General features: G+C 44.8%; 1 protein-coding gene across 3 annotated transcripts in view; it reads left to right on the plus strand.

Moving 5' to 3' along the window:
• Positions 1-340: 340 nt before the first annotated feature.
• Positions 341-14,845, plus strand: part of LOC138744465 (cGMP-dependent protein kinase 1-like) — a 592,254-nt gene continuing 577,749 nt past the window's right edge. For all 3 annotated transcript variants that reach the window (XM_069900680.1, XM_069900681.1, XM_069900682.1), the window contains exon 1: positions 341-1,042. In XM_069900680.1, the coding sequence (XP_069756781.1) occupies positions 732-1,042 (311 nt within the window). In that variant the 5' untranslated portion in view covers positions 341-731. The remainder of the gene's footprint in view (positions 1,043-14,845) is intronic.

Genomic DNA, 14,845 nt, shown 5'->3' on the forward strand with positions numbered 1-14,845 from the left:
TCCCCCCCCCTCCTCTTTCCCCCCCCCTCCTCTTTCCCCCCCCCTCCTCTTTCCCCCCCCCTCCTCTTTCCCCCCCCCTCCTCTTTCCCCCCCCCTCCTCTTTCCCCCCCCCTCCTCTTTCCCCCCCCTCCTCTTTCCCCCCCCCCTCCTCTTCCCCCCCTCCTCTTTCTCTTCTCCCCCCCCTTCTCTTTCTCCCCCCCCTTCTCTTTCTCCCCCCCCTTCTCTTCCCCCCCGCCCCTTCTCTTCCCCCCCCCCCTTCCACCGTCCCGGCAGAGCGCACGGGACGCGTCCCTGCCCTCGGCGTGGAAAGCCACCGGCACCTCTCTCTCTCTGTGCGCGCGTGTTTCTCGCCAAAGTGCATTACAGCGGCTCTAATAAAGTGGAAGGTGGAGGCAGGTAACGGAGAGAGAGAGAGAGAGAGGCTGGAGCAGAAGGCGCCGAGAGTCGGCTTGCACGTCCTGCGAGGACCGGCAGGCGCCAGGCTTTGGCTTCGTGCATTTCGCCTGGACGGCAAACAACGACCACGGAGGCTTCACGGGCTTCAGTCGGAGGATTTCCGGAGGGAGCCGGAGCACCCGCTAAAGTTTGCTTGGCCTTTAAACATTTTTTTTTAATGGTCGCGGCGCCCAGAAGCAGCAACGACTCGGGAGTTGGGGGTGGATTGGCTCAAAAGTTTGCCCGAAGTCGGGGAGGGGAGGGGAGACTTGGCAAAGTTGGCCAGGCGGATTGGGATGGGGACGCTGCGGGATCTCCAGTACGCCCTGCAGGAGAAGATCGAGGAGCTGAGGCAGCGGGACGCCTTGATCGACGAGCTGGAGCTGGAGTTGGATCAGAAGGACGACCTCATCCAGCGGCTGCAGACCGAGCTGGACAAGTACCGGTCGGTCATCAAACCCGCCGGCAGGCAGACCCCGAACCAAGTGCCGGGCGGTCTTCAAGAGCAGTACCGGACGAAGCGGCAGGCCATCTCGGCCGAGCCCACCGCCTTCGACCTCCAGGACCTCAGCCACGTTACTCTCCCCTTCTACCAGAAGAGTCCACAGTAAGCCTGCCCCCCATTGCCGCTTTCTGGGGCGTCTGCTGCCCCCACGCCCCGTCCCTGGTGGGGGGGGGGGGGGTAGTGTCCCTCTCAGTCGGCTGGAGGTCAGGTGTCCACGGGGTTCGGGCAGATTCGAGCCCCCGGACCTCCTTAATGGAATAAATAGGAAGATGAAAGAGACAGGGGAGGCTGGAGGGCCATGCACGGACCTCTCGCCGTGTGAGGCTCAGACCAGGGCGGGGGCGGGGGGCACATTTCCTGAACAGGTGAAGGGGACGATTCAGCGAGAGTGGGTGGGGGGCGGGCGGAAGGGCAACGAGTGAGTGGAACTCGAAATAAAGTGCGATGGGTAAGGCAGGCGAAGATTCACTTTTGAGAGATTGGGGGGAGTCCAAGGGTGCGGAGTCGCTGTGAGAGAATGGGGGGGGGACCCAGGGTGCGGAATCGCTGTAAGAGATTGGGGGGACCCAGGGTGCGGAGTTGCTGTGAGAGAATGGGGGGGGGGAACCAGGGTGCGGAATCGCTGTAAGAGATTGGGGGGACCCAGGGTGCGGAGTTGCTGTGAGAGAATGGGGGGGGGGGGGTACCCAGGGTGCGGAGTCACTTTGAGATATTGGGGGGACCCAGGGTGCGGAATCGCTGTGAGAGAATGGGGGGGGGGGGAACCCAGGGTGCGGAGTCGCTTTGAGATATTGGGGGGGACCCAGGGTGCGGAATCGCTGTGAGAGATTGGGGGGACCCAGGGTGCGGAATCGCTGTGAGAGATTGGGGGGAGTCCAAGGGTGCGGAGTTGCTGTGAGAGAATGGGGGGGGGACCCAGGGTGCGGAGTCACTTTGAGATATTGGGGGGACCCAGGGTGCGGAATCGCTGTGAGAGAATGGGGGGGGGGAACCCAGGGTGCGGAGTCGCTTTGAGATATTGGGGGGACCCAGGGTGCGGAATCGCTGTGAGAGATTGGGGGGACCCAGGGTGCGGAATCGCTGTGAGAGATTGGGGGGACCCAGGGTGCGGAATCGCTGTGAGAGATTGGGGGGACCCAGGGTGCAGAGTCGCTGTGAGAGAATGGGGGGGACCCAGGGAGGAGAGTCGCTGTGAGAGATTAGGGGTGGACCCAGGGTGCGGAGTCGCTGTGAGAGAATTGTGGGGGGGGGACCCAGGGTGCGGAGTTGCTGTGAGAGAATGGGGGGGGGGACCCAGGGTGCGGAGTTGCTGTGAGAGATTAGGAGTGGTCCCAGGGTGCGGAGTCATTGTGAGAGATTGGAGGGACCCAGGCTGCGGAGTCGCTGTGAGAGATTGGGTGTACCCAGGCTGCGGAGTCGCTGTGAGAGATTGGGTGTACCCAGGCTGCGGAGTCGCTGTGAGAGATTGGGGGGACCCAGGATGCGGAGTCGCTTTGAGATATTGGGGGGACCCAGGGTGCCGAGTCGCTGTGAGAGATTGGGGGTGGTCCCAGGGTGCGGAGTCGCTGTGTGAGATTGGGGGGGACCCATGGTGTGGAGTCGCTGTGAGAGATTGCGGGTAGTCCCAGGGTGCGGAATCGCTGTGAGGGATGGGGGGGGGACCCAGGGTGCGGAGTCACTGTGAAAGACTGCGGGTAGTCCCAGGATGCGGAATCGCTGTGAAAGATTGGGGGTGGTCCCAGGGTGTGGAGTTGCTGTGAGAGATTGGGGGGGGGACCCAGGGTGCGGAGTCACTGTGAAAGATGGGGGGACCCAGGGTGCGGAGTCTCTGTGAGAGATTGGGGTGGGGGGATCCAATATGTGTGACCGTCTCCTGTGGGAATGAGCATTTAATGTAGTGTGACTATGTAGCTCCATTGAAGTGAGAGATCAGATAATCCATAATAGGTATGAAGATTCACTGTTTGAGTGATTGATCCATAAACAAGGATCTTCTTTAAATGAGTAGATAATCTAGTTTGAGAGTGAAAATCCACTGTCGTGAGAGAGTAATGATTGAGCATGTGTGAATCCACTGTGAGGGATTTGGTGAGGATTCACAGTGGGTAATTTATTGTGGTGTGTTAGGATCCACTAGAAGAAAGCAAGTGAACGAGTGTTTTGTTTTCCTCATTGGCATCTTTTTCTTCAGCATGAGTGAGCTAATTCTTGAATCAAAACCCCACATTGACATTGCGCTGGGCAACCTTCGTTGAGAACATTCCAGAGTCCAAGAAACACAAACTGAAGGGAAATAAATGGACTAGTGATTTATAAGTAGATTCACTTTGGAGAGGATTGGGAGGTTCAGCACAGCTGTTCCTAGGTAATGTCTGCACTGTTGAGATACTGTTGTCTGGGTAAAATGCTTAACAGTTGAAATTGAAAATTTATTAGAAGTGGTGCCTGGTTTAGATTGGCTTTTTTGTTGTTGATTTGATGTGAAAATTTAACAGGGTAACAATTGAACAGTCCGTCTGAAAAAAAATTTGAGTATTAACCAATGAATGAACGGTGCTATTGTGAAACAGAAGCAACAGGATGCCCAGCTCCAGTCACGTACTCTTCCCATGACTGGCTGTGCTCTACAACCATTTCCATCTCTTTAACCACTGCTATATTTTCCAGGTATCTGTGCATCCAGAAGCTGATTTGCTCCTGTCATTGGGCTACACTCTCTGGCTCACCCCAGTCAGGAAACCTTGCATATGAGGAGCCAGAATTGGCTTCGGTTTTCTGATAAATCCTGGAATTTTCCCACTTCATTTTCATTCTGGTGGTCTTCTCTCAGTTGAGAGTTCAAGCATCACACTCTCCCTGAAGATAGGAACTTCCAGCCAGTTGCAGAGACAAGACATAGAACATTACAGCACAGAAACAGGCCCTTCTTTTCTGTACTTGACTATTGTTCTATCTAGTACCAGTCCAGAGCCCTTCCATCCATATACCGTTCACAATCTTAAATATTAAAATTGAGCCTGCATTTACCACTTCAGCTGGCAGCTTGTTCCACATTCCCACTACTGTCTGCGTGAAGAAATTCCCCCTAAACATCTTCCCTTTCACCCTCAACCCATGCCCTCTGCTTTGTATCTCACCTACCCTCAGTGGAAAAGGCCTACTTGCATTTATTCCGTCTATACCACTCAGAATTTTGTATACCTCTATCAAATCTCCACTTATTCTTCTACACTCCTAACCTGTTCAACATTTCCTTGTAACTCAGTTCCTGAAGTCCTGACAACATTGTAATAAATCTCTGCACTTTTTCAATCTTATTGGTATAGTTCCTGCAGTTAGGTGACCAAAATTTGACAAATCCCCCAAATTTGGCCTAACCAATAACATTCCAACTACTATACTCAATACTTAGAATTATGAAGGCCAATGTGCCAAAAGCTTTCTTTATGAACCTGCCTACTTGTGATGCTATTTTCGAGGAATTATGTATCTGTATTCCCAGATACATCTGTTCTGCTGCACTCCTCAGTGCCCTACCATTTACTGTGTATGTCCGACCTTAGTTTGTCCTTCCAGAGTGCAGCACCTCACACTTGTCTGCGTGAAATTCCATCTGCCATTTTGCAGCCCATTTTTCCAGCTGATTGCCTCCCTCGCTTTCACATAAACTTTAAATCCTGCGCTGACCATCACCCTTCAATAGTTCCCAAAGGGCTCTTATTGTTAAATTTCATCCTGAGGTGGATTTCTGTCACTTAATGGATGCACCCCACTCCCCTCAGGGCCACAGTGTATTTAAAGGGGGGAGGGTGCACAAACTGAAATCATAATTTTTTTTCATGTTTTTTATGTAGTCGGAAGGAGAGAAGTATGGAAGAAACTAATTAAACTTGACTCCTTCACAGGAAAGGGCCCCATGAACTTTGAGCAGAGTCCTAAGAAGTCATTGCCACAAAAGAAACCCCATTGAAAATGGCTAATGAAGATGTTAGCAAAGCGTGTATCAATTGCCCACCTCTAAATGGGCTAGGTGAGGGACATTCACAGAACGTAGGCACGGAAGTAGGCTCTGCTCGAACCACTCCATCCCTGAACCACCCCATTCATGATGGTGTTATTAGACCCAGCCGCAATGGAAAACACTACTGTAATTAAATCAAACATTCCCCCTCCATCATATATATATATATATATATATATATGTAAAAAAAAACTAATAAAACCAAGGAAATGTGAGTGACCTTGGATTGCCTCCAGCCATGTCCAGGCAATTCATCTTAATCTCTGGGGGCTTCAATGCATTCTTGGAAGATTTTCAACCTTCATCCCCAATACATTTTGTTTAATTCTCGTTGGATGGAAAAAAAACGTTCCTTTCTTTTCCTCTGTCAAGTTAATTTCTTGTGACTAATGGGCTGGGGCTGGTCCACTTGGAGCCTTGTGTGAGCTGATGTGAGATTTCTTCAAATCTCTACAGGCTGAACTAGATTGTTCCTGTGTCCATCCTTGTAATGGATTCAACTGACAAAAATGACATAAATATCAGAACCCAGCGTGACATGGCTAGCACAATATTATTACAACACCAGCATCCTGGGTTCAAATCTGATGCTATCTGTAAGGAGTTGTATGTTCTCCCCATGTCTGTGTGGGTTTCTTCCCACCCTCCAAAGGTGTTTGGGTTTGTCGGTTAATTGGTGTATTGGCCTGCATGGGCTTGTGGGTCGGAAAAGCCTGTCACCATGCTGTATCTTTAAATTAAATTTAGAAAAAACGTGTTGTTGAATTATAAAGAGATGTTTGGCCAATCAGTTACTAATTGAGGAATACATTTGGAACAGGACATAAGAACTCTCACTCATCAAATATGTTGGCTGGGCTTTATCTTCTTCGATAGAAGGCCAATCAGATAGTGATGTGGAGTTCCTTAAAGTTAACCTGCAGTTTACCACTACACCAGGTCTTAACTAGAATATTGATGCCTGCTGTGGAGTTACTTAAAGGAGCCTGGGCTTCTCCAGGTCACTGCTGGAATGCTACAGCTTTCCTCTTCTTCCATGATCTTCATAGATCTGATTACCCATCTTGCTGTCAGTGTCATTGGGGGGGTCTCTATCCTGTCCACCCGCAATCCTGATCATCTTCCATTCATCCATATTTTTCTCTGATCATCTCCAAAGCTCAGTCAACTCACCTCTCACCAAATGTGGCTCCAAACCACCCATGCCCCAATATCTTATTATTTCCCTTGCATTATTCTCTCATCAGTAATCCTGCCCTCTCCCTTGCAGACCTGCGATACCTTGTCACACCCTCCCACAACCACTAAATCACCTGTTCCCCAAAATTTGTGCTCAATTTGCTTCCACGGTGACCCCCTGCCCCTCCCATGATCCGGGATGACATGAAATCACAAAGGACAAGAAATTACAGTGCAGATGTTTGGATGAGTGCCATGTCCAGGATGATATTTGAACAACACTATAAATGGTGGGATGTAAAGGATTCTCAACTCAAGGGGTTCATGGGTACCTCAACATTGTATTCACTGGATATGATCTCTCCTGTGATGCATGGACTGTATTTACATTGGGCACTTTAAGCCACAATCTGCTTCATATGTGATACCACCGCACAGATATTTGCTTCAACCATATGAATGAAGTGTAGAGGAGGAATTTTTTTTAAATGAGGAAACGGGCTGAGGGAAGGTTATTGTGTGAGTTTGGTCACATATTCCACTGTGTACAGTGCTTTGGGATGTGTAGTGTAAAATCAAAGCTGGGAATCACCTATGAAACTGCCCTTCCCATTCAACCCACCTCTCCCACAGTACTTTTCTGGGGAGGTCACCATTTGTAGGCTGTGATCATTAATTTAAAATTATAATGGATTCAACTTGCTACATATCTAAAGCAATATATTTGTTGGTTTATTGTCACGTTTCCTGAGATACAGTGAAAAGCTTTGTTTTGTGTGCTAGCCAGTGCTAGCTCTACAGTGGGTAGAGCAATAACAACATAAAGGTGCAAATTGTAGTGTCACAGGAAGTTAACAATGCAGGATATTGCTTCACAGAAACCAAAAAGTGGAGAGTATAGTATAGTTAATGCAAGTGTGTCATCCTTTAGTTCTAGAGTTCCAGTTAAGAGTATGATCACAGCAGGAAAGTAATTCCATGAATCTGGAGGTTCATGCCCAGAAAAAGGGGAGGAGAAGAGAATGTTGCTAGAGTGAGATAGATCTGTTGTGACATTGGCATCTTTCTTGCGTCAGCGGGGGTACGGACGGAGTTGACGGTGGGGGGTAGGAGGTTGTTTTGTGTGAGATGTGTTCACAAACCGCCTGCAGATTTTCGGTGTCTTGAGCAAAGCAGTTCCTATGCCATACATCTAGGCAGGATGCAATTTTCTCTACTGCATCTGTAAAAATTGGAAAGAGATTTCGGGGGCAAAGTCAACTTTCCTTAAGGTTTGGAGGAAATGGACTCTTTGGTGAGCTTTCTTGGCTGAAAGGTTGATGTGGTTGGACCAAGACAGGTTATTGCTGATATGTATTCCCATGAATTTCTCCATCATCTGCATCTCAGCACCATTGATACATAAGGGGACAGAGGTTAACTAAAACATCAAATTCCAAATCTATTTCATGAATTTTTCAATTCCAACCCCAAAGTCAGCAGGAACAGGCATCATGAACATGCCTGATTCTGTAATATCCGATTTTTATCAAAACGGTTTTCATCAAGAAATACCCCATTCAGGAAACGCATGGTCAAGCTATTAAAGTTATTTAATTTGTTTAATTTTGCTTTGGTGTCTGCAGCGTCAATGAGTTTACTCTTGGCAAAGTATTCCTGGTAGAAGTGAAAATGTCCTGCCAGTTGATCTATGCTCCAATGAACATTTTGCCAAAAGTGGCAAATCGATTACCAACAGTGCGAGAGGACACTCTAAAATCTGACTCTCCCAATTTATCTTCAAGTTCAAGTTTATTATCACTTGACTTTACATTTATACAGGCAAAACAATTTCTCCAGACCTAGTGCACATAATAGGCAGCACATTTTTTAATATATATGTTTACTAATTTCATTTATAATTAACGCAAGGTTACAGAATACTCTTCATCAATCTCCCAGTCTGTGGGAAGAAGCGATTTCCCAGCCTGATTGATTCTCCTGTACTTTCTTCCTGATAGTCGTATGTCCAATATACTGTGAGATTGATGGAAGAGGCCCTGAATAATTCTTTGGGCCCTGTTAAAGCAATGCACTTGGTAAATAATCAATAGAGGAAATGGAGACCTCAGTGATCTTTCGGCCTTTTTAACAATCCTCTGTATTGACCTCCTGATGCTTTGCAGCTGCCAGACCTCGCAATGATGCAGCCAGACAGGGCACTCTCAATTGTGTTCCTGCAAAATGTGATCAAGATGGGGCTTCTAATCTTGGCCTCCTTTACCTCCTGAGGAGGTGTAGGCACTTAAGAAGTGGGTGGGTGCAGGATAGGTTGTCCGATTATCATTAAGAGATAAGGTAACAAGACATGATAGTACGATGGTACTTCCATAAATTTAACCGGTTCAATCCTCATGATTAATTATGATCAATTACACAACACCTACCACTGAGCAGTTAGCAGAAGTAAAAGATTTAGCTGAGAGCTCAGATATTTCTGTACTTCTTTTTCCTCAAAGTAATTCTGGACCTGATGTTGCCTGTGCATTTATTTTGCCTAAGTGAACTATGGATTTAAATATGCTATAATGTGGTCCAGCGAAAACCCATTGCCACCATGCTTGCTTTAACTTTAATACATCTCATCTGAAAGGGATTTTGAAATACAAAGCCATTTTTGTGGCCTTGTGTTTTTAATTCTCTTACATTTTTTTGTTTCATTGTTTGACCTTTTCATCTTTTGTCCTGTTTATCTTCTTTGTGCCACAAGAGTCACAGCCAAATCAATCTCGTTCATTCCCTGGCTTTCTTCCTTAAGTTTAATGACAATCTTCTGATGTGAAGTGTTCGGTTTAGGATTTCCTGTATTTTGCAGCTTGTTGTCAACCTTTGGACTCTGGCCTATTCTGCATTGCTACTAATCCAAAATCTAGACATTCATTCAAAATTCTGCACATCTCAAACTCAATGCCTTGCTTCATCAATGGTCCCTTCTGGACCTGATGTTGCCTGTGCATTTATTTTGCCTAAGTGAACTATGGATTTAAATATGCTATAATGTGCTTTCTCATTAGGCCCTGAATTACTTTGAGGAAAAAGAAGTACAGAAATATCTGAGCTCTCAGCTAAATCTTTTACTTCTGCTAACTGCTCAGTGGTAGGTGTTGTGTAATTGATCATAATTAATCATGAGGATTGAACCGGTTAAATTTATGGAAGTACCATCGTACTATCATGTCTTGTTACCTTATCTCTTAATGATCCACTTTTATAAGATATCCAATCATGTGAATTAAATTTCTCCAACTGCTATCAGGCTCTTCAACCTCACTGTATACCTCTAACCAGAAATATAAATTAGTCCGAGACCACCAAATGATTTGTTTCACAAATGAAATTTCACCTTTTTTTCCCCCTCACACTAAATGCAATGTGAAATTTATCTATCTATCCTTTGATAACTATAATCTCTTTTTCTGTGTTGGCATATTGTGGTAATTTAATGTTTAGGGTGACACGGTTGGCGTAGCGGTTAGCAAAATTCCTTTACAGTGCCAATAGTCGGGACCAGACTGGGGTTCGAATCCAGCTGTCTGTAAGGAGTTTGTACGTTCTACCTGTGTCTGCATGGATTTTCCCCAGGGGCTCCAGTTTACTCCCGCCCTTTGAAACATACTGGGGGTCTAGGTTAATTGGGTGTAAATTGGGCATCACGGACTCTTGGGCCGAAATGACCGGTAACCATGCTGTACTTTGTGTATCTCGTGTATCTGTTTGGATGGAGCAGGTAAGAATTTCAGTACATCAGTACATTGTGCTCATTTGTGACAATAAGCTCTCATAATTCTTTGAACATTGCAAAAGCTGGTGACCAAAGGATCCCCTATTTTTTTTGCATAACAGTGTTATTGTAAGAAAGCTGAATGCTTATTTTCCTGAGGATTTCTTTTAAGACAGCAGACATTGATTTAACTGATTTCTTTTGAAATCTGGACCTCATTTCATACCAGGAGCAGATGATGGACCACTACTCGATCACAATACTACTGCACCAGGGGTTCCCATTTTTGACCTTTATGAAAGCCCATTCTATTTTATTTTATTGAATGACTGCAATCTAAAATCTCTCAAATTCACATCAGCTTCAGAGGCATGTGGCTGGACATATATTTTTTTGGATTATATTGGAAGCTCAAGATCATTATTATCCAAGATGATGCTTTGATCTCCTAAAGGGCTGAATTTTAAATTAACTTCCTTCAAAAAGCAATCAGATCAAGGCGTTCTTTATTTTGTTTTCACTTTGGTAAGGCAGTATTTCACTTCCGTGTAACATTAATTCCTTCACTGCCTCCAACTTTGAGGATATTGGAAAGAAATTGTATCCTGATGATCTAAACTTGGCTTCTTTCATTTTATTCCATCCCCAATGGGATTTTGAATTTTATGTTCTAAGAACAGACCAGATTGCAGTTTCCACCATCCACTGTTTAGCGACCATCCTCTGCTCCTATGTTAAACATGCATAACCATTAAGGTTAGATTTTAGGGGGTCTAAAATGAGAGGGCACAGGCATAAGGTGAAATAGGATAGATTGAAAAGGGACCTGAGGGACACCTTTTTTCACACAGAGCATGGCGGGTATATGGAATGAGCAACCTGGGGAAGTGGTAGAGGAGGGTACAATTCTAATATTTAAAAGGCATCTAGACAGGTGTATGGGTAGGAAAAGTTCGAGGGATATGGGCCGCAGGCAAGCAACTGGGACTAATTTCAGTGGACAATTTAGTCAGAATGAAAATGCTGGACCGAAGGGACTGTTTAGAGTCTATTAAATCTAATGAATCTGTAATTGGTGATGAAAACCTGAGACCAGTCATTAGGGTCTTACACATAAAGACATGCATTTCACATTATGTCAAGGAAAGCTGAGAATTACTCATCAGCTAACACCCACACAGAGGATCCCCAGCCAACAAATATAAATACTGAATATAATTAACAATGGTTCAAGATTTTTAAGTTTGGAGATGGGACGTGGAATCACTAGAAGAGGGTGGATGCAAGGATAACCACTCACCTTTAGAGTTAAGGTGCTAAATGGGAATCACTCTGGTGAAGTTCAATTTATAAAAAAAAAAATTCTGGAACCTCCATACTGATCAGTATAATTTACCAGAGTTTGTGTTGGATCTAAGAAAAGACCTTGACCCACTGCAATTCACCTACCGCTGCAACCTCCCTGGCTCGCAACTCAGCCCTGGATCAACCAGACAAATGCAACATGTATGTCGGGCTGCTTTTTATCCATTACAGCTCCGGTTTGAACACCATCATCCTCTGTGCTGGTGTGCAAGCTTCAAAACCTGCATCTTCCTTTGCAAATGGATCCTTGATTTCTTCATTGGATGATCGACAACATTTCCTCCTCACTGACAATCCACTGCTCTACTCTCTCTCCACCCATCACTGTGTAGCTCAGCACAATTCAAATGCCATCTACAAATTTTCTGATGACACCACAGTTGTCACAGATGGCAATGAGAAAGCATGCAGGAATGAGATAGATCAGCGAGTTAAGTGGTGCACAACAATAACCTTGTATTCTATGTTAACAAAACTAAGGAACCTATTGTGAAATTTGGAAGGGGAAACTGGGAGAACACAAGCCACTCCTTATCGAGGGGGTAGGAGTAGAGAGGGTAAATTCCTAGATGTCAGCATCTCTGAAGAACTATCCTGGGGCCATCATGTTGATGCAATCATGAAGAAGGCTCGCCTACTTCTATAGTTTGTTCGGAGCTTCGGGAGATTTGATGTGTCACCAAAGGCTTGACAATTTCTATAGGTGTACCATGGAGAGCATTCTAACTGATTGCATGATTATCTGGTATGGAGGCGCACAGGACAAGAAAAGGCAACCAGGGCTGTGAACTTGGCAAGCACCATCATGGGCATTAGTTTTCCCTCCATTAAGGACATCTTTAAGAGATAGTACATGCTCATGACAATAAACCTGATTCTGTTTGTGATTCCCTTCATGCTTTGAGACATCGAAAAGCATAGTTGCAAAATTTTCAAGGCATCTAACATCTCCCTGTGTTTCAGTATCAGCATTCTTTTCTACTTCGTCCTATCAAAGACTCTTCATGTGCCCTTTGTGGTAGAACCTGTGTGTGAGTTCACCCTCTGCAGAGGAGAGGCCCTTGATGCCAGCCATTCAGTCCTGGTGCCTTGTATATAGACATCCCACATCTATGCCATGGTCTGTATACACAATGCCAGTATCTCGGCTGGCACTTGCAAGTATAAAATGGAGTGACTACATTTTTTAATCCTCCTGGTCAGGTTGTGACCCTTGGTCTGAAATTTAAAAAAAAAATGCCTGTATGAAACAATGAATGGCTAGGTCAGAGGTGCCAGTTTGTGCTATCTGAAATCAGGAGTGGGTGGCAGGAGGTACCTTTGATGGACTTAGGTCCACATTGGTCATTGCCTCTGCCATCATGTACACCTACTCCTCCATTTCGTTCATATTGTGTTCATTGTGTAGTGATTTGGCCTGTAAGAAAAAGGTCTTTGTGTCAGTGAGTGTTGTGAAATCTGTTTGATACGGTTGCTGGTGTGGTTATTGTGTGTAAGCTGCAAGATCTTCAGCATTGTTTGAGGGTAGAGTGGAGTAGAGGAACACTGGATGTGATTCTAGGTGAGTGAGTGACACAAATGTGCCAATTGAGGTGTATATTGGGTCTGTAATGATGGGCTAGGGCATTTGAAGACACATTCACTGATCTTTAACATGAATGTGAAGTCACTGTTCATTATTTAACAGTGCTTGAGAATTTTAGGGCATGCTTTCTTTCATGGTTTCTCTCTCAAGTTCAATGCTTCTCAAGTCATATCACACAAGAACAACTGTCACAACTGTTTGCAGCCATGATGTGTGTCATCTGTATGAGGGAGAATAAGCTTTGACACGAGCTCACCACTCATGCCACTGGCTCTGTGGATGTGTGTAGCATTGATTGGACATCAAAATTATTGAAACCTATTGGCAACTCTTGGGCACTGCAGTCAATAGACATTGGTTCATCACCCAAGCCAATCTCTGGAGCCAATTTTGTGACCATTCATTTTATCCTCACGTGTGTTTACACAACAATATGCAACCACAAGGTCTTAACCTCATAGGTTACTGCATCTGATATGCCACTGAGAAACTTCTGGAAACGCTGCAAGGGCTTTGTTTTTCATTGGAGGGAATGGTGCATTTAAAAAAAAATGTGAATGATAGTACCTGAAACCTTGAGTATCATTAATGCCAGATATAGTGAACCCCTTTCAACAATACATATAATGATTTTTGGTATCTTAGCACCCACAGCTGATCATGTCGTTCCACTACATACCATTCAGAATAAGGCAGCTACAAACAGCAGCACACATTGATGCCCAACTTGAAAGATGGTTGTCTTGAGCTAACTTTTATTGCAGCAGGATCCAGGTTTTTTAATAAATGGCATAGAATAGTCTCGACTGCAAAGCACAGAAACAGCAAATTTGGTACACTCTGATAATTCGAAATCGGATTCTCCGAAATCCGAAAATTTAAAAAAAATTTGGGTAAACCAGGATATCCGAAATCCTGATTTATCTGAAAATTTTCAGAGCTGAACCCCGGTGGCGGCAGCGGAAACCTCAAGCTCCTGGGCAGGAGCCGGACCCTCAGGCTCCCAGCACTGTCGTGGCCTCAGTGGGGAGGTGTCGGTGATCGGCTGTGGCCAACATTTTTTTTCCGTGAGAATTAAACATTATTTTAATGGTTAAAAAGCCTTCCCTTGTTGTTTGTTGTTGTTTAAACGCTGTTACAAGTGATTTGCTGTTGCTACTGGACTGTTTTTTAAAAAAAAGGCCAGTTCTCAAAAAAAAACCGTATCCGGACCTGACCATTTTGGATAATCGGAGTTGTACTGTAATGAGACTCAAGCTAGCGTTCAACATAATCTTTTATTTCTCCTTGTGTATTTATCTTTTGCACCTTCATGTGCTCCAACATCTTGTTTATCTACCCAGATCCATGAGATAGGAACCCTTCTTACCATGCTCATGACATTCTCTCTTCACCTAATTATTTACAGTTCTTGATTTAGAAATAAAATGAGTTAAAACAATTGGAAACAGCATTAGTTTTATTCTTCACTTTTCTTGATGTGGGAATATTCTCAGAGTTTGTTTCATTAAAACCTGATTGATCCAACTACCTGCTATTATGGAAACAATACAAAACATTTTTTCACTGCTTATTAATAACTAGATTTAAAAAAAGAAGCCATACCCCCAGCTAGTAAAGAGTTAATGCACTTGTTTGGAAAGTACTTTTGTATTCCTGCACTAGATTGAAACTGCTGTGGTTCCTACCCTTTTAAGGAAGTTTGGCACTGGAGTGCAATCAGAAATATGCCAATATAAAATTCAACTGAAACAGCAAAACCAATAAAAGAAATGTCCAGACGGTATGTTTCAGCAAGAAAGTCACTGAATAAGGTGAATTTTGCAAAGTTTGTGAGCAAATTTATAAAATATTGCAGGGTTTGGTGCTGGTGTCTGCTGCAATATGGGACAACCGATTAAAAGATGTTAAACTTAAAAAAAAAAAAAATTGTAGGCTTTCCAAGACATAAGCTTCCACTACTAATACGTTATAACCCATAGGAGCTGTTGGGAA

This window comes from Narcine bancroftii, chromosome 10 (genome assembly GCF_036971445.1).
Source record: "Narcine bancroftii isolate sNarBan1 chromosome 10, sNarBan1.hap1, whole genome shotgun sequence".
In the NCBI taxonomy this organism is placed as follows: Eukaryota; Metazoa; Chordata; class Chondrichthyes; order Torpediniformes; family Narcinidae; genus Narcine; species Narcine bancroftii.